The sequence below is a fragment of the Corylus avellana genome, chromosome ca2, assembly GCF_901000735.1.
Source record: "Corylus avellana chromosome ca2, CavTom2PMs-1.0".
Classification (NCBI taxonomy): Eukaryota; Viridiplantae; Streptophyta; class Magnoliopsida; order Fagales; family Betulaceae; genus Corylus; species Corylus avellana.
The window spans coordinates 36,906,298-36,932,409 of NC_081542.1; the positions used below are offsets into that span (position 1 = coordinate 36,906,298).

General features: G+C 34.5%; 1 protein-coding gene and 2 pseudogenes across 1 annotated transcript; 2 read left to right on the plus strand and 1 right to left on the minus strand.

Annotated features, from left to right (window-relative positions):
* Positions 1-4,643: 4,643 nt before the first annotated feature.
* LOC132169690 (probable aquaporin NIP5-1) lies at positions 4,644-10,989 on the plus strand (annotated as a pseudogene).
* A 2,147-nt stretch (positions 10,990-13,136) lies between these two features.
* LOC132170772 (uncharacterized) lies at positions 13,137-21,838 on the plus strand. Its single transcript, XM_059581874.1, has 12 exons — positions 13,137-13,309; positions 13,420-13,543; positions 13,864-13,939; positions 14,662-14,758; positions 15,444-15,546; positions 15,682-15,815; positions 16,352-16,538; positions 18,179-18,333; positions 19,843-20,052; positions 20,459-20,806; positions 20,893-21,019; positions 21,292-21,838. The coding sequence occupies exons 1-12, from the start codon at positions 13,193-13,195 to the stop codon at positions 21,441-21,443; spliced, it is 1,830 nt and encodes a 609-aa protein (XP_059437857.1). The 5' UTR covers positions 13,137-13,192; the 3' UTR covers positions 21,444-21,838.
* A 2,704-nt stretch (positions 21,839-24,542) lies between these two features.
* LOC132172531 (germin-like protein subfamily 1 member 13) lies at positions 24,543-25,295 on the minus strand (annotated as a pseudogene).
* Between the last annotated feature and the right edge of the window lie 817 nt (positions 25,296-26,112).

Consider the following 26,112-nt stretch of genomic DNA (forward strand, 5'->3'; position numbering starts at 1 on the left):
ATACATCATACCTTTGACAAAATCCAGTACGAAGAGCATTATATAATTTATATTAGAGAACCTTTGGGACCAGGCTGCAGAGCCAGACACCCCCACCACCAGATACTCACCAAATACCACGACGACGTTTTCTATGGAGCAGGCCGAGGGGAAGAGGAAACGGGAAGATGACGGAGGGGTGGACGTTGGGAAGAGGGCAAAGGCGGAGGATGGTAACGGAGGCGGGGAGACGGTGACGGATGCTGAGGTGGACGAGTTCTTCGCGATCCTGCGGAGGATACACGTGGCGGTCAAGTACTTCGAGAAAGGCGACGGAGGAGCCGGCCTTGAGTTGACGGCCTTGGAGAAGCGGTGGAAACGGATACCGTTCTCTGAAGTAGTGGAAGATTTTGGGGAAGATAACGGCGTTAAAGACGACGGAAAGAGAGAGCATCTAGATCTGAACCTGGTTCCATCGTACAAGAGCAACGGTGTTTAATCGTTTTGGGGGTTAAAAAAAAAAAACGCATGTATTGGTAATTAATTTCTTGCATGTACTTTGACTTGAGGATATTTTTATTTTACCGTACAGGTTAAAACTAGGAGGAACTGTGACTAATTTACTGATATAGCCATTAAGATTTTGTTTTTAATTTTATTTTGAGCTTCCTAACTTGTTCGCTCAAATTTGTACGTCTTAATGACGATTACATGCGTTGGTGAAAATATTTATACCCTCTTAATTGATGTATTTATGATTTTCACTTCCTGCTCATATTCTTTCGTTTATATATATAGATTAAGCATGTGGTTTTCACTGGGAATTTTTTATTTATTTTTTATTTGGGTAAATATATCATAAGTTCTTGGGTTAACATGCTAAAATTTTTATGTCCCCAAGTTTTTTTTTTTGAAAATTTATTCATTGGATCAATCGAAGTGTCAATAAAATTTCTACCGTAAATATTTTTTAACATACGTTAATTTCAATCAAAACGCACCGTTTTATCTCATTAAAATATTAATTTTTTATTAATTTAATTTAAAAGATTCAGACAAGGAAGAGTTCCTCAAGGAATTCGGTGCGCATTACGGGTACCCTAACAGTCCCAAGACCATCGATGAAATCCAAGCTACCGAGTTCAAAAGATTAGACGGTCAAAATTTTCCTTTTTACTCTCGTTTGGAAAGAATTCAAAGTTGCTATATGTTTTGGATTTTGTTGGTGCTCTGAATTTTCCCTTGAACCTTGATTCTGAATGGTCTTGATTCAGAACAATTCGAAATATAGCTGTTTTACATTTTTTTTTATGAATCTGATTTGTATAATTTCTCACAACCAAAACAAATTTTATAGCATGACACAACAACGGGACTTCAAACTAATTCTCAATGCAAATTATAATGTTAGGTAAGCACTACCAAAAATTCATCGATGCAATAGGATGATCAACCAGGAAAGGCATGTACCCAATTGACCCAGTGTACCCAACTGACTCATCTTTCTTTTGGTGCAAAACTGTTGCCTTTACATGTATGAATAGGGATCACTAATTAATGGGCCTATTGTGTCTGTGGAATTATGACTGGTTTTGAAGTTTTTTTTTATATTTGTTTTCCGAATTATATTGGAAATAATTAAGCAATTGAGTATTGAATCTTATACTCTGTTTACCTCTGTTTTTTTTATATGGTGAAGTTATCAATTTTTTTTCTTATTGGGTAAATATGGTCTACTTCTCTCTCTCGTTTGAGTAGAAGCAGCACCAAAGTCTTGAAGATTGTGGCATGTGGGTCATCTTCAAAATACAACAAGTTTGCTGCATTTGAGTTTGCTTCCATCTGGTCCAAGTATACAAGAACTAAAATTCTAAAAATTTAACCCAAAATGACCAAGAGGATTCTCAGCTAAAATTTATCATTTTGTGAGAACCAAACAGAGAGAAACTTTGAATTCTTTCCAAACGAGAGTAAAAAGGGAAATTCTGACCATCTAATCTTTTGAACTTGGTAGCTCGGATTTCATCGATGGTCTTGGGACCGTTTTGGTACCCGTATTCCGCTTCGAATTCCTTGAGGAAATCTTCCTTGTCTGTGTCCATGAGCTTCGATAAGAGAGTCGATGCTCTCTCTCTGGATTTTTTTTTTTTTTTTTTTAATTTTAGATTTAATTTTTAAATTAAATTAATATTTTAAGGAGGTGAAACGGTGCGTTTTGATTGGAATTAACTGCAGTTAAAAAATTTTTACAGTAGGGATTTTATTAGCATTTCGATTAACCCATGGAGTAAATTTTTGAAAAAAAAAACTTTGGGAGATAAAAATTTTGGCGTGTTGACCCAAGGACTCATGATATATATACCATTTTTATTTACATGTCTGTACAAGAGGAGGAGGGGGATTCAAACTAGTGATTTCCGCTTCATTAGGCGTTGTCCCAACTGATTAAGCTACCACTTGGAAACGTTTTCATTGGGTTGTTAATAATAAGGACATAGTTTTTCTCTAAACAATAAATTCTTTTACAAATTTTATAGATTAATTATTAATCCATTCTTGATGAAATAGATCAACTATATATATATATTGAGCCCAACATTTATTTTTTTAATCTTTTATTAGTCTCCATTCATATTTTTTTTTACATATTTAATAATAATTTTTTTAATATATCTATAATTGACGAATAGCAAGTCTCATATTAGAATGAATTGTTGCTAGAGGAATGCTTCATTATTTTCTACAAACCATCTCTCCACTTTAGCATCTTGATTTTTTCAACAAAATAAAAAAAATTAAAAAGTGAAGAGAGAAGAAATGGTGGGGAGATGATTGGTAGAATGCAAAAAAGCATTCTTCTTATTGCAATATATCATTAAATTAAGCCCCAACACATAATTTTTTGGGGAAAGATTTGGCAATCTGCAATATCTTTCACCCTCTGTTCTAAAAATAATTAAAATACTCCTAATAAAAAATAATAAAAATTATGGCCCACAACACAAGGCCCATGGCGTTGTAGTAAGTCACAAGACCCACGTCTCCAAACCCACTGCCACGGTTTTTTTTTTTTTTTTTTTCCTTCTTTTTTCTTTAAAATTTATATGAGTATTTTGTCCTTCCAAGAATTTTAAGGGGTATTTTTGTCTTTTTGTGAACAAGAAATGGTACTTTGCAATTTTTGATAGTTTGAAAAGGATATTGCTTTGCTTCAATTAAAAGTTTAGAAGGGACATTACAAATTACATATTAATTTGAGAGGGTTTGTATACTTTTCTTTAACCAATTTTTTTTTTACAAAAAAAAAGTTAGTTGGTTTTTCAATATGTATATCAAAGACTTTTTGTCAATTTCTCATTTTGATAATGGCCTAACAAATTTTGAAATCTAGCTTTAGACTCCGTTTATTTCAACAAAATCATTTCCATCAAAATATTTTTTGGAGTTTGTACGAAAAATGAGTGATAACATAAAACAATAGGCAACTTTTGGCATCAAGTGAACTCCGGCAATGGTTTGGCAAAACTTAAGTGGCTTTGATGGTGGTCCAACAGCTTATGGCAGTTGTCCAGCAAACTCCTGCAATGGTTTGTCAACTTTCGGTGACGGTCCAATGCACTTTATTAGACAGTGGTCTAACAATTTGAGAAGAAAAAACTCAAATTTAAAAAATGATTTACAGTTTTAAAAAAGAGAAACTATTTTATAAAAATTAAAAAAGATTTTATTTGTCAACCGAATTGGGAAAATATATATATTTTTTTAATTATTTTACATCAAAACAAACAAAGCCTTAGTTTATACTAACTAACTGGTTCAACATGCAATTCGTGTCTTTTTTTTTTTTTTTTGTTGAGAAAATACATTTTACCTCCCATGAAGTATTCACACATTTGCATTTTAGCACCCAATGTTTAAAAAGTGACGAAAGACCCCCACAATGTATTTGATGTTGGCAAAAAACACCATCCGTCTATTTGGACAGAAACCAGGCCATGTGCGTGGCACGTGACATTTTTCAACAAAAACTTTCGAAACTACCCTTGAGGTAAAGTGTAAACATAAATGACTTTTTTTTTGGAGAGTAAATTGTAAACATAATCATAAACATAAAAAAATAAAAAATAAAAACATTAAACCTAAAACTTAAAACAAAAAATTTATATTCAAATTAAAAAAAATAAAAAAATTAACAGAAAAAACCAAAAACTAAACCTAAACTTAAAACATAAAGTTTATATAAAAAAAAAAAAAAATCAATAAAAATAAAAAGGGTTGATAAAATATCATACAGAATTGCTTCTATCAACTAGAAGATCTTGAGACTTCCCATGGTGATACTCAATGTGTTTGTCCCGAACGGGTCCAGTGATCAACCTTTCATCTCTATGGGGGTCCTCAAACATTGCGGCAGCCAAGGAAGTTGACAAAATTTTTTCACCCCAATGAAGTCAACTTCATTAATCTCTAAATGAAATATGTCCCTCATGGGGTTATCATCAGGCGGTGGAGTACTTGAAATGAGAGGCATAGGCTCTGGTGAGTTTCTTCATGATGGGGCTTTAGTTAGAGTAATAGGAGGTGGATCTGCAATAGTTTTTTCAATGTCATCCAAGAAGAAGCATTCATTATGATCAGTTGCATGCATTGGTTGTAGCTAAGAAATGTCGCCCAAAGATGACATGAATTTGCTTCTCTGGATTCGGGACAGGTTCTGTGTCGAGAACTATGAAGTAGCACTTGTCCACCTTGATGATGACATCTTCCTCAATCCCTTGGGGTTTCTTGATAGATTGATCAGCCAGTTGCAAGACAATAGTTGTAGGTTTCAGTTCCCCTAAGCCAAGTTGCTGATACACAGAGTATTGAAGCAGATTCACACCAGCTCCTAAGTCGAGGAGATATTTCTCAATCTCAGTGTTTCCGATGCTGCATGAAATTGTAGGAGCTTCAGTGTCCTTGAACTTTGGACGAGTGCTATGCTGAATTAAGGAGCTCACTTGCTCGGTGAGAATGACTTTCTTGGGATTGTGTTTCCGGTTTTTCCTCTTTTGAGTGCACAAGTCCTTGAAAAATTTTGCATAGGCCAAAATTTGCTTGATGGCATTGATGAGTGCCAAATATTTAATATTTAGACCCCGTAATTTACATTAGTTAATTCTTTAGTTGTGTCGTTATCTAATATTTTGTGTTAGTTCTTTGTTTTTAGTGTTTTATAAGTTGCTAAAGGAAATCCGCGCTTTTAAAGGGAAAATTGCAAAGTTTGGAAGAAAGCACACTTTGAGAATACCTAATGTGGTTAAGTATAACCAAATCAAGGAAATGATTAAATCGAAATTTATCTAATTGGAGTAAAAATCAAATTGGAATAAATTTTAGATTCTGCATACATCACGGTATTTTAACCATAACTTTCCGCTCAAGTATGTGATTGAGGTAAAATCAGCGGCATTGAAAAGCTAACTTAAAATTATACAATTTATTGTGAAATAGGATTTTCTTCATTTGGACGTTTGCTATGCCAAAACTGTTCCGCAATAAAAGGATACAAATCTGGACAAATCCTATTCTGATTTCAGACTTCTATTTGGACTGTGAGACAAACCTCCGAATTATCTAAGTTTACTAGGGCTTCTAGGACTTCCCTAAGCCTATAAATAGACTTTTTTGCATTGAAGAAAAAAGGATACAATCACATAGAGCAAAATTCTATTCTTTTTCTCTTTTAGTTTAAGTTTTGATTTTAGGTTTTATTTATGTCGAGTTAAATTCCCAACTAAGATTGGGGATGAAACCTCACCCATGAAGAACAACAAGTCTTTATTTATCCGATTTTATTGAGCTTAATATTCAATTGTTTTACTTATTTTCAATGTGTTTCATGATTCTTGGATATCTTGTTGTGATTCTTAAGGATATACTTGATGATTTAAGATAATTCTACATAATTGATTGCTTTGTTTTATTTGCCTAAAAATTGAATATCTTTGTGATTTGTTCTTCGGATACATTTGGTGTTTTAATTAAATTTAGATTTCATTTGAATTTGCGATTTCAAAAATGTTATATTAAAATAAACATTTTATAACGTGTGATTTGCAATTTTAAAAAAAATATAGTTAAGCTTGCTTTTAAAATCGTGTATTTAGTAAAATCGCACTTTCTTGCATGGTTTTGAAAATGAATATTTTTCTAAATTTTTAAATTGTAATTTTTTTTCTTTAAAAAACAGAAGCTCCTAAACAATACATATTTTAGAATTTAATTTAAAATCTTACTTGTTGTCCACGAAATCTCAATGTCAAACATATCATTCGCTTGTATAGTTTCTATTTGAAAGGTTCTAGCTTCTTTCTTTCTTAAAAAAAAATATAGAAAAAATTACAGTTTATCCCCCTTAAGTTGATAGCGTTTTTCAATTCGAACACTAAAGTTTTAATTTTTGCAATTCACTCCTCAAAGTTCCAAATTTTTGCAATTTGACCAATTGTATCCAAAACTTCTCATATTGCCCATAATTTTTATTTTTTTATTTTTTATAATTTTTTTTTAAAATACATTCAGGGTGGCCGTAGCAACCCCTTTGGCCATCTGGTCATTTTTGCACCCCCAATTTTTTTTCATAAAAAATAAAAATCAGGGGCAATATGAGAATTTTGAGATAATATTGGTCGAATTGAAAAAAATTGGAACTTTGTGAGGGAGGATTGCAAAAATTGAAACTTTCATATTCGAATTGAAAAACGTTGTCAACTTTAGGAGGGTAAACTGTAATTTTCTCAAAAATATATATTTTGTTTGAATGAGAAGGCCCACTGAGTTGTGTGTGTATATATATCCATTTGCTGCTTCTGCTTCTTGCAGAGAAAATTGTGCTCCTCTGCTGCCGGAGACTACTAAATATTCAATGGCGCGGTGCAAGTGCTTTGGCGACCCTTGTGCACCTGATTTTTCCCTCATCCGAAAGGCACGTATCTCTCTCTCTAACCAGTTCCTATATATGTAGCTTTTTCTTTTGAAATTATCTTTAGAATTGGGAGATATGTATAACCTCCACCCTCTTTAAATAAGGGTCCTGTGAATTATTGGCAATTGATCAACCTATTATTAAAGATGGTCACATTCTTTGGAGGAGATTTTTTTTTTTTTAGTACAATAAGAAGGGGGACTAATCTGGATTTTTTCACTGCAAATGGGGAAATTAAGAGGGGTAGGAGACACGAGAATGTAGCCAAAAAAAAATTTTGTCTCATAAGACTTTCTCTTCACTTTTGTAGAGATGCTTTTTCTTCGTAAAATAAAAAGACGATTTTATCCTCAAAGCCTTTTTAAAGCATAGAGAGCGTGAGGAAAATATACTCTATTTTCAATCGAAGCATACTACAATTTTAATAGGTAGTATTTGTCAGGCATTTTGATATCTAAAAATGACCAAAATAGCGTAATTTAAGAATCTACTATTTGTTTAAAATTGTAGGGAATTCTAATCCGTGGGTAACACCACGGCCATTAGGGCTAAGTTACGAGTAAATGTCATACATATTAAGAATATCAGAACACTTATACATTAAACGTTAAATGCATGAGATGATTTTAAAAATGATTGAACATTGAGCAAAAATTAACTAAAAATTTTAAAGAATGTAAGTAATGAAATAAATTAACAATTTAATAGAATGTAATTATCGTTTAAGACATATAAATGAAACTGGCAATTTATTTTTCCATGCCTAGCGTTTATCTATTCGGTTGTCATTGAAGAGTTTTTATATTTTAAAATATTTGCAATCTATAATAAAAGTTTCTAAAGACAATTTGACAACTTGATAGTAAATTTAAAAATAAATTCATATAAAAATTTGACTACATACCTAAAAGAAAGACTATTTGCAGTAAAGCAGCCTAGCTTGTTATTATAGATAGTGTGAAACTACAAAATTGAGAGCAAAAAATACTATTTGGCAAGAGACAGAAGATGGGTAATTGAAAAAACACTAAATTAGACGGAAGTTAGGTATAAGGACCTATTTGTTATTTTTGTATACCACGGACCTCTCTGAATATTTTGATACCATAAGGAACTTATTGCAGATCGGTTTAATGACAAGGAGGACTCATTTTGTAATTTTCCCTTAAAACACTTAAAGATGAAGTTTTCATGCAATTTCATACACAAATGCGATTATACCAAAACTTTAGGGCTTTCAAAAAAAAGTTTTCATGCAATTTCATATATGATAATTGATTAGAGATGCCCAGTCCTTTTGTCAATGTCGGCATATATATTTTAAAAGCCTTCATTTGCTACTCTCATAAACTAACATTCAATTTGCAATTGTCCCCCCCGAACTAAAAATTGCATAAATATACCTTTAAACAACCAAAAATTTGTAATAACTATATGACAAAAATACCCTTAATAAAAAATTATTATTTTTTTTAAAAAAAAAAAATAGTGGTGACAGATTTTTTTTTGAATTTATAACGGCATTTTGTCTTATTGAAAAAAAAAATTAGAGTACATTTTTATCTTTTTGCAGGATAAGAGGACATTGCACATTTTTGGCAATTTGGGGGATATTGATGCCATCTTTACTTGAGAGAACATTACAAATTGAGTGTTAATGTGAATGGGGGTATATGTATTTTTTCCATAATTATATGAGAAATAAGAAAAATTGTTCTTTATCTTATGTTTCACCCATCTCTCAATAGTAAATATGTGAATTTACTATTGAATTTGTATGGCACCCATATGAATTCATGCATATAGGTTGGAGCGGAGTTTGTTGGAACCTTCATCATGGTATTCTTAGCAGCAGCCGGACCCATTGTGAATCGGCCAAAAGTACCATGGAGCAGTCACTGATTGGGAATGCGGCTTGTGCAGGGCTGGCAGTGATGGCCATGGTTATCTCCACCGGCCACATCTTCGGAGCACACTTCAACCCATCCGTCACCATTGCTTTTGCGGTGCTACGTCACTTCCCTTGGATCCATGTCCCAAGCTATTTAGCGGCGCAAGTTTCTGCCTCCATTTGTGCTGCCTTCACTCTAAAGGGAGTATTCCGTCCATTCATGTCCGGTGGTGTTACCGTTCCGATTGTAAGCGCTGGCCAGGCCTTTGCACTCGAGTTCATTGTGACTTTCACTCTCTTGTTCGTTATCACTGCTGTAGCAACTGATACCTGTGCGGTATGCCTCACTACCATCAAATCCAACTTCATAATTACGTACACTTTTTTTTTTTATGACTCTCATACGATTGTCATACAACTATGATGATGTGGTAGTGAATAATGTAAATGTTGATTTTCACTGCCACATTATCATAGTTGAATAATAGTCGTATGAGAGTCTATTAAATAACATTATTCTTTAGAAGTTTAAAATATCAACCATTCCGTCCAAATTCAACTTTAAATCTTAACGAGAGAAGTGAAATCTCCAAAATAGTCCCATCCAAATTCAAGGTATTTTGTAATTTTATAAGCATCTTAAGGGTATTTTGGGGATTTCACTCATCAACTGTTTGATTTACGCTAAATTTTGATGGGATGGTCAACATTGCAAACTTTTGAAAGATGGTAACAAAAAATTAACACTTTTTAAAGTTTAATAGTATGATTGTAAAAATAATAAAAGATTGAAGGTAGTAAGTGAGATCTTTCCTATTATAAGACTCAATTAATGAAGGTATGCATTCTCAAGTGCTCATTTTCTTATGTCATCGTTTGAATTGAATAAAAAATGAAATATATATATATATATATGAAATATTTAATAATAATTTTCAGTGTTACGTCATAGAGTAAACATAAAACTCGTTGGAACAAATGCAATAGGTGTACTGGAGCAATGATATACATCACGCGGGTGTGTATGAACAGTCATGCACGCCCATTTTAATTATATTTTATAATTAAATCATACGGGTGTGTATGACTGTTCATGCACGCCCGCGTGATGTATATCACTGCTCCAGTACACCTATTGCGTCATGCACGCCCATTTTAATTATATTTTATAATTAAATCATACGGGTGTGTATAACTATTCATGCACGCCGTGTGATGTAATATCACTGCTCGGTGTACTGAGGTTCTAATTAGAGGGTTTCATGGGAGGTGGGAGAGTTGGCAGGTATAGCAATAGGAGGTACTATAATGCTCAACATTCTTGTGGCAGGGTTAGCATTTAGTAACTACTTGCTATTTATTCTATTATTCATCGTTTATTCATCAAGGAATTCAATTTAATTTGACATGATTTTCTCCTTTCGAGTGACTGTACCATATGATGAATATTAGGGCAGGACAGTGGGGGTAGTTGAAACTAGAATTTTAAATGTGGGGGAAGAAATTAAAACCCAAAAAAAAAGGGTAAAATTTTGTTTTTAAAATAAATATAAAAGTTTATTTTTGCTAAAAATAAAAAAATAAAATTGAAGAACATTTTGAAGTTTAGTGGGAGTGATAAGCCCCCCAAGCCATGATGGGAGTTGGATAATTTTGTTCTTTTATTTTTTATTTTATTATATTAAGAGGCATAATTATAATTTCACATGCTTTTCTTTTATCAATTTATTTAGTGTAAAAAATGATAGATATATATTTTATATATGAAAAATGATTGATGTCAATATTTTGTCAATATTTTTTTCATATGAAGATCAACTATTAGATTTGTGGAGTCTACCATTGACTTACGTGAAGCTCATATAAGTTTATAAATCTAATGGGACTTGTAAGAATGCTTTCTTTCTTTCTTCATATATATATATATATATATATATATATGTTGTGTAACGTTGTTGACATAGCAGGATGAGCACCGGTGCATCAATGAATCCAGTACGAAACAATAGGGCCAGCCATAGCAGCAGGAAGTTATAAAGGATTTTGGAAATACATGGTGGCACCGATCCTGGGGGCCTTGGGCGGTGCAGCCACCAACACCTTCGTCAAGCTCCAACAAGATGGGGTTCGGGTTCAACGCCAGCAGCCTTAAAGCTAGCGCTAATGAAGATAAACATATTATATTTGTTGCAGTTACGAGTCATCCAAATTTGTTATTCATAGATGCTTAAGATAAACATTCTGATATATATGACTCATTCAAAATGTTCTGATCGATAAGAAAAATAATGTCTCATGTCTTGGTATTTGATCTCTCCAATCTCCATTTCTTTACGAAGGTGAGCAAATTTCATTCTCCATCTTTGCCTTCACCTTCTCAACTTCATTTTAATGTTGTTGGACATCGAGCGGCTTCTTCATTCAAATTAGGTGCCTTTCCTGCAAATGATCTACCATCCTTCTACCATGTGCACACATGGTAGGATCAATCTAGTGCCAAAAATTTGGGCTCAGAGTTTTTTACAGGACCTACGAATCTAACACAAAATTAGAGGGTTATGATTTGGCATAAGTGAATTCGGGTAAAAAATGAATCAATCCGCTTAATCCGTTTAACAAATGGGTCAATCACTCGATCAGCCTGTTTAACCCACGGATTGACCTGTTTATGAAATTATATATATATATATATATATAATGTAATAAGTACAGTTTGAAACGAGTCAAACATGTTGTGTTTAGATCGAAATGGGCTAAACATGTTTGAGTCTAAACAGGTTGACCCACTACAGGTCAAGTGGATAGTGTTAGGTCACTCGCGGGTTGTATCAGTGTTGAAGGGTTTGACCCGTTTAACTAAATAGATTGTATTCAAATTGACTCTTAATGGGTTAGCGGATCAAGTGGGCTGGTCCGAACTAACTAGTCAATCCGAATTGCTAGCCCTACCAAAAATCATGTGGCTGATTAATCTGCAAACCCAAAACAAATACCAAGTATTTAAGGATTGATATTGGCGTATGACATAATTTCAAACACAAAATTGCCCATCTGAGTGGTTTCAAATTATAAATGAAAGGGAACTGACATAAAACGGAAATTTCTATTTTAAAATTTTTTTTATAAAACAGAAATTAAAATAAAAAACGAAAATTTTTAATTTTTATAAAAAAAATACAAAATCTTTTAATTTTTTTCTTATAAAACGGATTATTTTATTTTATTTTTTTTTAAAATTTTTAAATTTGGCCACCATTTGGATTTTATATTTTCGTTTTTAGTTTTCGGTTTTTTCTTGAAGTTTTAGTATTTTTTTATTTTTATTTTTATTTTACTAAGGGAAGTTTCGTCATTGGGGGATATTGATAATTTTTTGGTAGTTTGGAGGGATATTGTCAATTGAATGATAGTTCGAGGGAGTATATGTAGACTTTATCCTAAATAAATATTTCCTACACCATGGGCCTAAGAAAATTGTATTTTTAATGCCAAATTTACGGGCTTATTCTAATTAAATCATAAAAATAATAACCTCAATGTGGGGGCAAAGTCATTAAATTTATGAATTAATCACAACGTAGATGTTTAATTCTCTTTAGGAAGTTCATGTAAATAATTTTTATGTGATTATCATTATAAAATTAGGATGCTGTGACCATTTTTAAAATATTATAATAATTACAACTTCAATAACATCTAATTCCCATATAGATGCCGAAAATTCATATATGAAGTTATACAAAATTGCCTTTTACTTATAGCCATATATACGTCCTAGTTTTGGTTTGGGGTTCTCTGCCCTCAATGCTGAGAAATAAGAATTACTTATGTATTGGTTTGATTCTGTTTGGCGCAGATCTGCTGTTTAACTTGAAAATTAGTTATAAGTTAGCGTATTTTGTTTGAGTCTGGAATGTAATACGTCATCCTTGACGCTTGTAAGCTCGTAGCTTCGGCTATGGTTGTTTCAGAGCTTTGCTATGTATTGTTTGAGTTTTATGCTCGTTTATCAATAAATGAAATTGAACTGTTTCACAATATATATATATATATATATATATATAGTATATATATATATATATAGTTTTATCTAATGTTGCTTCCTTCAATCAAGGGAGATAACATTTGGACTTTTCACCTTTAATAGTCATATGTATATTTAATTACCAAAAATTTTAATCTAATATAAATTCTCTTAATATAATATAATATATAATATACTAAATCTCCTTTTTTTAATATATATATAACTTTCAATCCTCACCGTCCTTTTTTTATTTTTTTTCTACAGAACCCGGATCCAAGTAGACACCAACGGGAAGCGAAGCGGTGCTTTCCACAAAGTAGAAAACGAAATGTATGCGTTTACAGCTCGCGCCTCCACCGCCGTAACCCAAGCCGCCGCGTACGCAGACACTCTGCACGCTCGCGTACCGTGCGCCGCTCTTCACAGAACTAAAGTTACCTCTCCGGTAACTTTTCAACTCCCCGATATGCCCCTGAATTCCAGCCCATGTCTGTTTGAACAAGCTTGGGTGTTTTTGGTAGTATTTTGACACTTCACTGTCGTTTTCCTTTTCAGTCGTCGATTGGGTGCGTTTGGGTTCCCTCGTGCTCCCTGCGCTTGAGCTGTGGTCCAATCAAAGCCATGTCTGAGACTGATACTCTCTCGGTGCCGCACAGTGCTTCTCAGTCATCCGCTTCTGGTATTCTTGTCTTTGAATTTCTTTTCTTTCCTTTTCTTCGAGCAATATAAAATATTCCCTTTGGAAAATAGCAAACCTTTTAGAAATTAGCTTTCGTTTCTGGCGTGTGTGAAGTTGATTGGAAAAATGTGCCTATCAACTCGGAATTCTGTTTTTGTTTAGTATTTGTTGGAACAAAAAATGGGCCAGTGATGTTCTAAATATAAAGCTGGTAACTTGGTCGATTTTAAATTTTGGATGATAATCTTGTTCTTTTTGTAACTTTTTCCTTTTCTTTGGATAATTAGATAACATTCTCATGGTTAGTTGGTTTGTTTCAGGCAACAAGCAAGCACTAATATCGTTGTCAGACAAGAAGGACCTCGCTTTTCTTGGAAATGGACTTTCTGATTTGGGGTAATATTTGAATGCGTTAGTGCGTTCTAGTCTATTTATTCTGTTGTTAAAGACTGATTTTTTGGAAGCTCGTGTTACCAAAAGTTTTCATTTTTGGTGTGTATCTGCTGGCTTGAACCTAGCGTTCTCAAAATTTAAATACCCCTAGCATTTTCAATTTTTAATTTTTATTTATATAAATAATTTACCCTAAGGAGAGGGGAAAGAGAGATTCGAACTAATAACTTTTGCTTCATGAGTTGTGTTTTTCAGCCAATTGAGCTATCCATTGGAGTTAGGATTTTAAAAAATTAAATACCCCATTTCGCCTTTTGAAGTTTTTGATATCATAACACACTTTTTTTTAGGTTTATTGCTTGAGGTAATATATCCTCTGTTATGAAATGTTGGTCCTTTGCATCCTGCTTGGAATTGCGGTAGAGTGCTTAAAAAGTACTTTTAGTACTTAAAAAGCTATGCTAAACAAAATTTGGCCTATTTGGTAGAAAATTTCAAAAATACTTTTTTGACTTTTTTACTCTAAAAATGGCCAAAACACACTTTTGGTAAAAGCTTAATATTTTTAAGCTTTTGCTAAAAAAACGTTTTTTTGACTTAAAAGCTCTATTTCTCAAACAAAATTCCAAACATGCTCTAAGTCGGTCCATTTCACGAAACTTTGTTTGATGTAATATTCAAAAGTTGTTGATTACTCTTTTGATGGTCTCTCTTGTGAACTGTAGCTACACAATTGTTTCAACTGGAGGGACGGCATCAGCCTTGGAAAGTGCCGGGGTGTCTGTTACTAAAGTGGAACAGCTTACTCATTTTCCGGAAATGGTGAGTACCTGTTTTAGCTAAATTTCTTTTCAATTTTTTAAGTACCAGTCTTTGTACTAAAGCTGTTACTATGTTCTTTAGGATATGATTATTTACAAAGGAAAAATCTTGTAGGTTAGTGAATCAATCTAGGGGTTTTGATGCGTTTTATATGGAGTTACTAGGTGTTGTGCAGCTTTTGAGCTCTTTCTGGATCTTAAGTGTGGAATTTCATTGTTATTCTCATATCTTCAATAAGTAAGATGGTTTGTTCTTATAATAATTAAATGTCCCTCTACTTTGACTATAATACGAGCTTACTTTCTAACTATATCTGTGTATATGGTGAATTCTTTAGGCACATACTAAGGCTTTTTTGGGGTGATTTTAAATCAATTTTAGAAATTTTGGACATTTTAACTTCCAAATTGGTCAATAATCATGCATCTTATTCTGGTAAACTGGTTCAAGTTATCAAATGAGAGGTTCTAGCCAATGGGAGATCTCCTGGTGCTAGTTGTCGTCTTGCTAAGTTGCTATGGATTAACCTTTGATTGCTTAAATAGATATGTTTAGATTTTGCCTATGTCTTCTTCTTTTGATCTTCCACTTGTGACAAGTGAACTTTTTCTTGAATGAATTAATAGAGGAGGAATTCATGTTGAAGATTTTTCACAAAATTGATTTTTTAGATTCTCTTTTGCAGCTTGATGGCCGTGTAAAAACTCTACACCCTAACATACATGGTGGTATTCTTGCTAGAAGAGACCAAAAGCATCACATGGAAGCCCTCAATAAACATGGAATTGGTAAGTTTAGATGTGAAATCCTTTACCATGCCTTCACCTTTTTGGCTATCTCATTCTTATTATTATTATTATTTTGCATGATGTTGCGTTGTGTAATTTTTTGCTAACTAGTTACTTGACTATGCTCTTCCACAGGTACATTTGATGTTGTAATAGTGAATTTGTATCCCTTCTATGATAAAGTTACTTCAGCTGGAGGAATTGAGTTTGAGGATGGAATTGAAAATATCGATATTGGTGGTCCTTCAATGATTAGAGCTGCTGCCAAGGTTTGTCTGACTTACTACTCTGACTTGTTATTGGCAAGATAATGGGGATCATAGGGGTTTTCTCTGTGGACTTGGCACAGGTGTGCCGTGATTTATGCATGGTTCTTGCCAGCAACCAAATTCTAGCAAACTTGTTTTCTTGTGTTTTAAACCATTTTTATCACTAAAACTGTTAACAAAGTGAAGGTTATTCATCTGGCTGATGCTGAGCCACAAATATTACCTCTGGCGAAGGTCACAGACGAGGCTTTAATTTGTGAGCAAAACCAAGAGTGACTGCACAGGCCCAGCTATTTCAAATGCTGCATTTGCCTAGCTTCTAAAATGTTAAAAAGAAAATCGTGTCTTATACTTATCAAAAAAAAAAAAATCGTGTCTTATGCAATGCCAGCCTACTGTTGTTGAATTGATCAAGCAACAATGTCATTTGAGTTGTAATTAAGTTATGTAGATTTAATGGGGTAATAATTTTCGTGAGCCAGATTTTAATATTTTTTTTATTCTTTCTCTCCAACTGACATACTGTTAATAAACAGAATCATAAGGACGTGTTGGTGGTTGTAGATCCACAAGATTATCCTGAGCTCATAGAATTTCTAAAAGGAGATGTGGATGATCAAGAATTCCGTAGAAGGCTTGCTTGGAAGGCATTTCAACATTCTGCTTCTTATGATTCTGCAGTTTCTGAGTGGCTTTGGAAGCAAACTGCAGGGGGTTCGTCGGGTTCGTCTTCTTTTTCTAATTTGGATTTGCAAATTTTTTCACCAAAAAGAGAAAGAAAAGAAAAGAAAAGAAAAGGAATACAAATGCTCAATTTAAACATTAGGTGCCCCTAGTTCCTAAAGCACACTAAAACTTGCTCCACCATTAGGAAGAGACGCAACTAAAAGATAAATCTTTTCACAACTTGAGAGGTTAGGTTTCCTAAAAGGAACACAGTATGTACTACCTAAAGAAAACATATGTCCCAAGTAACAGAGATGCCATTAGATAGCTTAATGTCTTGGTCATGCTCAAAATGCTCTCACATCCTGCAGGGTGAGATAAACATGCTAGAGTGGTTTCTTGAGTGCTTTCTTGGCCACATCCTTTTTAGTGTCATTGAAAGTAGCTGTGACCTTCATCCTTGATTGGTAGACTGAGTATTCTTGGCTTTCTACTTTGCTTCCTTGAAATCTTTGTACTTTTTCTTTCAAAATCCTATTGTGTTCCTCTCTTGATCTCTCCCTTCAGATTTTTAGTTTTGTTCAACTTTTTTATTTATTTGCCCTCCTAAGGATTCTTCCTCACCATTCACCACACACTAGTCTTCTCACTTTCAATGGGATTTATATCCCTTTTTTTTCTTTCCCTGGCATACAACTAGCGAAAACCTGAACCGCATACCTGTTACCCCCCCACCCCCCGGGGCTACAGTGTTTAGAAAAGTTTATTTACTTTTAATCCCTTTGCTTCAAATGTGCTGATTTGGCTTTCAAAACACTCCAGTTGCCACAGGACATGTTCAAGGAGTTTACACCCCAAACCCCCCCGGGACTACAGTGTTTAGAAAAGTTTATTTACTTTTAATCCCTTTACTTCAAATTTGCTGATTTGGCTTTCAAAACACTCCAGTTGCCACAGGACATGTTCAGGGAGTGTGTTGAACTGACTTCCATCGTAACTTTATAACTTCTGCAACATCTCCATACCAAGACTTAGTTTCAATGATTTGAGAATATCTTTGTCTGCCTCATCTCATCCTAGATCCTAACAAAGTCAGCCTTGCTCCTAGCAGATGTCTGCATATGCACCAAGAGGATCTCCAAGGATGTTATCTATATAACCAAGACCCTCAGAAAATAACTCGAATGGGACATTGTAAAACTTTACCTGGACAAGAATTTTTTTGAAGGTGGTAATCTTTACAATACCCATTCTTTGCTAATGAGCTTGTCTTAAATGGCACTTCCTTTTACCACCAGAATGGGCTGACCAACCAATAAGAGACAGAATTTTTGTGAAGGTGCTCTTCTTAAGAAGCAGACCTAGTTGTTATTTCCTAATGATAGATAGCTTCCCTGCTATATGTTAAGTCCCTCCCTGAGTATTCTCCCTAATGCCTCTTCATCTACAGATTTAACAAGCATTATCAAACATGATGACATCCACAACAATTTCATGTTCAAAAGGTAGAAAGGGGATATTCTGAAATGATCTTGACTTATTAAAAAAATAGCTTTTTATTCTGAATAATATCTGAGAAAACAGAATACCAATAAAAAGGTCCAGGAAAGCAGAATGCAGTAAATGCATTATATTGTGTTTCAAAAGTGCCTCCCACTTGGGTTTATGGATTGATAGGGTTCTTTATTTGTTTCCAGATAAATTCCCTCCCAGCTTGACAGTGTCTCTAGAGCGCAAAAGTACCCTTCGCTATGGTGAAAATCCTCATCAAAACAGTGCATTTTATGTTGATAAGAGACTGGCAGAGTTTAATGCTGGTGGTATTGCAACAGCTATTCAACACCATGGGAAGGTGAGAAGTACATGTTACTGTTCATCTGTTACTATTATAAAAAACTACATGATAAATAATATGCAAGTCTATCTCATGAGTTTATCTTTATCTCTTTGTGTCACTGATTCACCATAGAGTTCCTCAGTTTAAGGATGGTGGTGCCTTTTTTTTTTTTTTCCGAAGAAGTGGTACCTATTGTCTTTTATTATATTTTAAGGGTGAGATAGCTGACAAATGTAGCCTCTAATGTCTCTACGCAACAATTGATTTCAGAAATGAAAACTCTGGAGGGCTAAGCTCATCCCGTCTTGTTTAGAAGTATTTTGACACTATCAATAAAAGATTGCTGCCGCACACAATTGCAATTCCCCTTGTGTTCTACATTTTCATGTGATTGATAAGTTCAGTATTTTGAATATTAAATCATCATTATTGTTTCTCTTGATTTTGTTTCCTGTTGGTGAGACTGGAAGTAATAGGTAAATACATTGTCACATCATACCCATGTATGAATGTCTGTAATAGTGTATGTACAACTATCATAGCAACACTGTGGTTGGGTTCTTTTAATATCCTTGTATGTGTGTTTTAATTTAATTTTAGGGATAACTTTACTTTAAACCTCTTAATTAGCACGGGATTTGGCATACCCCCCAAACTTTAAAATCTTTCAATTTGAACCTCTCCGTCAGATTTAGCTGTTAACTTCTAATGGCAACACCCAAAAAGACCAAAATATCCCTAATTTTTCAGCAAAGACCCAGGTCGCCGCACTCCCCAGGGGTCACCGCTACCATGGGGTCTCCGGGCGACCAGCGTGGGTTAGCCAGACTCCATCGCGGGTCTTTAGCACCTATATCAAGCTCCCACACCGGGTCTGGCCAAAGACCCACCGTGGGTCTGCTGACCCATGGCTGGGTTTGGCTAGGACCCAGCCGTGGGTCTCTGGCCGAGACCCACCGTGGGTCATGGCCTGACCCACGGGTCTCAAGGCCAGAACCTTTTTTTTTTTTTTTAATTTATATATATATTTTTAACTTTATTTTTTTTAAAAAAATTTGGAATTAAGGGTAAATTTGAAATTTTATAAAAAAGCCAGGAGTATAAACGTCATTGTCTCACTTTTAACGTTCTAAATCTGATGGAGAAGTTTAAATTGACTGCAATTGAAAGTTGAGGGGTTCAAATTGAGAGGTTTTAAAGTTTGGGGGGGTTTGTCAAATCGCGTGATAATTCAGGGATCTAAAGTGAAGTTACCCTTTAATTTAAATTCTTTTTGTTATCTTTTAATGTTTGTGCTCGTGTTTGTGTGTGTTGAGCTCGTCTCAGTTTTCTATTTTCTTTCTCTGCCCCCCTAAGTTTTTACTGTTAAATTGTTAATAATCAAGATTATCGGTTGATGTTTGAGAACGAGAGTTTTGGAGTGGAGGATTATCTGAATCCGTTATGGTCTACACTAATCACTCTTTTGATTGTATACATGTCTGTTGAATCGATGTGCGTAAAACGTGTTTTCTTATGATGCAGGCAATGTCTTACAATAACTATTTAGATGCTGATGCAGCTTGGAATTGTGTGTCAGAGTTTAGAAACCCTACCTGTGTAATTGTGAAGCATACAAATCCTTGCGGTGTAGCTTCACGTGATGATATCCTTGAAGCATACAGGCTTGCTGTTAAAGCAGATCCAGTGAGTGCATTTGGCGGCATTGTAGCCTTCAATGTGGAAATTGATGAGGTTAGTTGCTATTTATAAGTTTCTGAGTGTAGCGTAGAAATCTTTTACAAGATGAGCCCAGTACAATATGCACTTCTTGTGAGCCTTCTAATCACGTTAGATCAGTTTTCTTTCATCCTATATAATACATAATCTATTATTATTACTGCTATGCATTTTTTTGGCTAAGCATGGTTTAAAATTGAATATAAGACATACCCAGGTCTCCAAGCCCACCTTGTGCCTTAATCAAGTGATCCAAGGCCCTGGGACTAAATCATATTTTCTTTACTGAAAAGATTGAATCCCTTCTCCATGCGCTAAAGATTTGACAAGTAGATTGCTGATGCAACTAAATTTTTGAAAATCGGTACCAAAGAGAAGTTAAACTCTCTCACTAATTCTTTTTCTGTACTTGTACTTGTAGGCTCTTGCTAAGGAAATCCGAGAGTTTAGGAGTCCCACAGATGGTGAGACTCGGATGTTTTATGAGATTGTGGTTGCACCCAAGTATACTGAGAAAGGCCTTGAGATCCTTTGTGGAAAATCTAAGACTCTAAGGATTCTTGAAGCAAGCAAAAATGAAAAAGGAAAGCTTTCACTCAGACAAGTTGGTGGTGGGTGGTTAGCCCAGGATTCAGATGACTTGACCCCCCAGGATATCCAATTTAAGGTTGTCTCTGAGAAGGCTCCACAAGAAAGTGAGCTTCATGATGCGGAGTTTGCATGGTTATGTGTCAAGCATGTCAAAAGTAATGCCATTGTTATAGCAAAGGTTGGTATTTTTTCCAATTTCTTAGATTATGCATCGATGGATTTGGTTGAACACTCTGTTCTGATGCTTGTTACCATTTTGTGCAGAATAACTGTATGTTGGGCATGGGAAGTGGCCAGCCAAACCGTTTAGAGAGTTTGAGGATAGCACTGAAGAAAGCAGGAGATGAGGTCAAAGGGGCAGCCTTGGCTAGTGACGCCTTCTTTCCATTTGGTAATTGCTACATTATGCAGTAACTGCACTTGAAAGTTTTTGAAGATGGTGCTCATATGAAGAGATTTTAGTATAATATCCAGGGACAAAAAATTAAAATTGATTTTATGTGATTATCAATGAAAATGAACCAGTATTTCTGCACCAATGAAATAACTCCTTGCTAGTAAATTGTTAATGATGGTTATTTCTCAGCGTATACTGGAATTAGGTGGAACCAAGACTTTATTTTATATCTCTTTTAATGTGGATACTGTTTGTTCTGTAAACAGCCTGGAATGATACGGTGGAAGAAGCATGTGAGAGCGGGGTTAGTGTTATTGCAGAGCCCGGCGGGAGCATCAGAGACGGGGATGCCGTAGACTGCTGTAATAAATATGGCGTTTCACTTCTCTTCACCAATGTGAGGCACTTCAGGCATTGATGATTGTTGCCATTTCTCTTTTCCTTTGGTTTCATCAGAATATTGGACGTCATCAGTTTTGTGATTGGAAAATCTTCATGGTCCGGGACTTTTTTTTTTTTGGCTAATAGTGTGATGAAATGGGAAGAGTTCAATTTAAAATTCCTTGATGATTTTCCCATATGCATATATATATGGTGTAACAGTAAGCTCCATGGATGGGATGATGATTAGTAACCTAGAGCTTATAAAGCTATAATCACTGTACTCTTTTCTGTGTGGTAGTTGATTCCATCTGCACAACATATGAAATGATTCCTGAGGCAAGGCCCCCACTAGCATGTATTAGAATGCAATTGTGTGAGATGTATTCACCACACCATCCTTATATTTTATCTATGATTAGCTTATTGTGAGACTTGTGTATTAATGGATTTGTAGATGCCCTGTTTCATGTTTGAGATATATGTGATGGCTTTTCTTAGTTAGTTACAAAAAAAAAAAAAAAAAAAAAAGGGGAAAAATGAAGTTTTTCAGTTGCAATACACGCCGAGGAGGGAGATAATAGTAGTATTTCGAGTTAATTACTAGTTAATTAAGTTGGGATGCTATACAAACTAATTTTTCCTTCAAACTGAGGGCATTATGTAAAGCATTATCAGGAAACTTTTAACAATTAAAAAATTTAATGATACTGCACAGAAAAATAATCAAATTTGACAGATTGTCACTCTATATTTGATTTTTTATTATAAAAGTTTTAGCCTAAATACAACTCTTGAACTTTTACATAATTGTACTATCACACCTTAAATTAAAGTTTTTCGTTAATTTTATAGGTTAATTACCTTTTTAGTATTTACGTTCACTATTTTTTTATTTTTTTATTTTTTTTTACTTAGGTTTCAAATGGTATGACAGATGACACTACCGTATGGGTATAGATCAATTTAATATCTCTGTTACGTTCTTGTCAGCTCAAATTAATGTACGTGACATTCCACATGTCATAAAAAAAAAACTAAACCCAAAAAAAAAAAAAAAAAAAAAATTATAGGGTGGCATTTCAGCCAATGGGATGGCCGGCCACCTCAGTTTGGCCATTGGGGGTGGCTCGCTCATGGCTCAGCCATGAGCCACTCCTAGGGCAGGAATAGGGTGGCTGATATCTGCCAAGATGCTTTCCCACCAAGCACAAGTTCTAGTGTTCCGAGTGACTTGAGATCAGAGCTCAGGGCCAATAAATTTGCAGAATGTGTTCTTGTAGTTTCAAAAAATCTGGCTTCATTTGATTCATGATCGTTTCTAGAAATTGGGCAGATGGTAGTTTTTCCACTTGAATCTATACCAAGCATTTGCGCAGGCACAGAAGTATGATCAGAAACAGGCATTCCAGTCAGATTTGTGATGAAAAATCTGACCCCAACCCACCATTTAAACCATTGATATCAGAGGAAATTGTGTCTTTCTGCTGAATTCCAAAAGGTGGCACAGGTTCTATACCACGAATATTATTCTTCAGTCTTGAGTGAAATCAACTCACTTCGAGAATCTAAGTCTGTACTTCCAAAATCTTCTCGACCTTCCCACAAAAATCCATTTGCAAAAACTGTGTTTCAGTCGGATCTGCTGTGATGGAGAAGCTTTGCTTGCATTGTCATCTGGTATTGAGGTCTCTGAATATTTCTCATCAGTAAATAAAGACTGCATGTGCTTTAATAATGCCTCATTTTCTCCTATCCATCCAGGACCAAACTTGAGTCCGACAGGCAAAACTCTTTCAATTTTTTTTGAAGCAATCTTCCAAACTACAGGCCAAGATCTGCTACAAATTGCGTGATGCTTTTTGCATAATCATGGACCCCAAGGCTTTTGAGGGTAGTTTTGGCCATCCCTTTTGACTGTTAGAGGTGGCCGAACCACCCCCCAATTGTCTTGGGATGTTCAGCCACAACATTCCAACCTAGCCACCCCCAATGGCCAAAATGGGTGTGGCTGGCCAACCAATTATTTGTTTTTTAATTTATTTTTTTAAATTTTTTAAATTATTTTTAGGTCATGTGGCATGTTTACGTTATGACATTGGTAGTCTGTTAGTTTGGGATACTAAATTGGTCTTTACCCATAAATCAAGTGTCATCTATGATACGATTTGAAACTTAGGTAAGAAAAAATAAAACAAAAGTGAAAACCTAAGTACTAAAAAGGTAATTAATCCTAATTTTATTCTCAAACTTTTCAAACGATGCAAAAGCCTTCTATAAAACCTGAGGGTAATTTGTTTTTTTTTTTTTGGCATGTTTGCACAAGGGGAAGGAAATGAGGTAGGGAGATTTAAACTACTGATCTTCACTTCATGAAATGTGGTCTCTAGTCAATTTAGCGACTCCTTATAAATATAAAGGTAAATTTTTAATGGGAAGTGAATCACTTGATGATCACATGGTCACTAATCCTCTAATTTCATTGTCCAAAATGTGAAAACTTACGAGTTAATGAAAGGTATTTTAATAGATGAATGCTAAGCTTACAAACAAGATTTTATAAACAAACTTTTACAACAGAATGTGGCACAACATGATTGAAAATGAGATAAATTTAACTTTTGAGAAACCCAATTATATTGTACCACATCATGTTGTAAATTTTTTTTTATAAAATTTGTTTGTAAGCATAGCATTTTTCATTTTAATAACCAAAATAAACATTACAATTTCTCTAAAACACCCTTAGAAAAAGAAGTCTGAATTCAAGTTAGAAAGTTTAAACTTTTACAGTAATATTATGATAAATTAAACCAAATTCCATCCTATATAGGCAAGTTATGGTTAAAATCCCACATAGACAAGTTGGAATTTGTCCATTTTTATATGCTTTGACAAATATGGCTGGTTCAAAAAGGAGTTACGTCCTTTAATTCAACCCCAATACTTTCTTTCTGTGTTACACACGCACACGCAAAGAGAGAGATATGATCAGCAAATGTCAACATTATTTTATACTCCAACTCCCCTGAGGGAGAGTTACATAAGCAACCTTTTTATTTTAAAATTGTAATGATGGAATGAGGAAAACTGGAAAAGGGTTCATAATAGTTTGATAATTTCTCTAATTATCCGATCAGAACTTCTTCTGAAGATCTTTAATAATATTCTTGTCAAGTTGGAAGGCTTTGGCGAGAACATCAGAGTTGATGGGAGGATCAGATCCGAAAATAGCATTTGCTATTGTGATGACACCTGCATTTTGGCTGCTCAAACCAGCAAAGGCTACGGCATTAGTCTTTCCCGCATTGAACTGAAAGTGAATGAGACCAATTGGGAACACAAAGACATCTCCCTTCTTTAGAACTTTGGTGAAAGGGCGATTCTCTGGGTTGGCTGTGACAAAACCAACTAACAGAGTACCTTCTACGACTACCAGAATCTCAGTCGCACGAGGGTGAGTGTGAGGAGGATTTTGTCCATATGGTGCATAGTCAATGCGAACTAAAGATATGCCTAGAGTGTTGAGGCTTGGGATTTGGTCCACATTTACAGTAGTGACATTTGACCCAACTCGATTGTCTGTATTTCCAGGAATTTGGAGCCCAGAGAAGTAGAAATCATCAGCCTTGGTATCCTTCAAATCCTTGCAGAATTTCCCATTCACAAACACTGCAGGAAACAATAGATTGCTATAGTAAGAAACCAATAAAGATATATAATAATGCTTGTAAGCAGAAAGTAATGAACATAATTATATATACCAGCAGATTTGGGGCCATCAATTGCAACACAAATGTCTTGAAGAGGGCTGGGATCGAAGGCAGAGACAAGGGAGGATGCAAGTGACGAGAGCAACAATTGCAAGGAAATGGACTCCTTTCATCATATCTAAATAAGCTTTGTGTGTAACTTGGTGATGGGTGATAAGATATTGAATGGGAAACATGTGTATTTATAGATAACTGCTTTGGAAATGGTCATTGGTTCTGCTACACGAAGTCTTGAGTGGTTATGGATATTTAATATTACAAATACCAAGTTCTTCTACAACTTCCGCAGAATTTGAGCCTCCGTGGGTTTCTTCTTATCATTCTGTCTCTCTGTTCTTATTTGATTACTTCTTCTCATGCTTTCTCTTTGTTCTTATTTGATTACTTCTTCTCATGCCACTTCAACGCCATAACATATTTAAAGGTTGTTTGGTCAATAAACAACGGAAGCACTCAAATCTAGATTGCTTAAGATGTCAAATGAGACGGTGGACAATGATAGCATATCTTGAAGTTTTAATATATTTTTTCTTTTGCTTTTTGGTGAAAAACAGATTTATTACAATTTACAATAAATAAAACATATATGAGGTTCAATAAAGTCTGACCATGGCGGAAATATCCTTGTGCAATATTCTCATTTGTCACCCAGTCAACAGCTTGAGACGGCTTCAAAATACAAAAAGAGTATTCAAGAGCATATTATGTATTTTTAAACTCAGAGGTCGAGTTTTGTCAAAGTAGGAGAGAATGATGCGGAACAAGACAAAATCAATTAGTTTTTTAATTTTATTAATTGGGTTTTATTAATTAATTAATTATGTTATAAATATTTAATTTTGTACACATTTGGTTAAAATAACTAGAGAATATAGTGATAAACTGAATATTGTATTTATGTGTGTATTAAACTGTATACAAGAGGTCCTATTT

Excerpts from the sequence above, each read along its gene's own strand:
- LOC132170772 (XM_059581874.1), top strand. The coding sequence starts at position 13,193 with ATGTATGCGTTTACAGCTCGCGCCTCCACCGCCGTAACCCAAGCCGCC. Across the intron at positions 15,816-16,351 it reads TGATTAGAGCTGCTGCCAAG|AATCATAAGGACGTGTTGGT; the intron begins GTTTGTCTGACT and ends GTTAATAAACAG. Across the intron at positions 20,053-20,458 it reads TCAATGTGGAAATTGATGAG|GCTCTTGCTAAGGAAATCCG; the intron begins GTTAGTTGCTAT and ends TTGTACTTGTAG.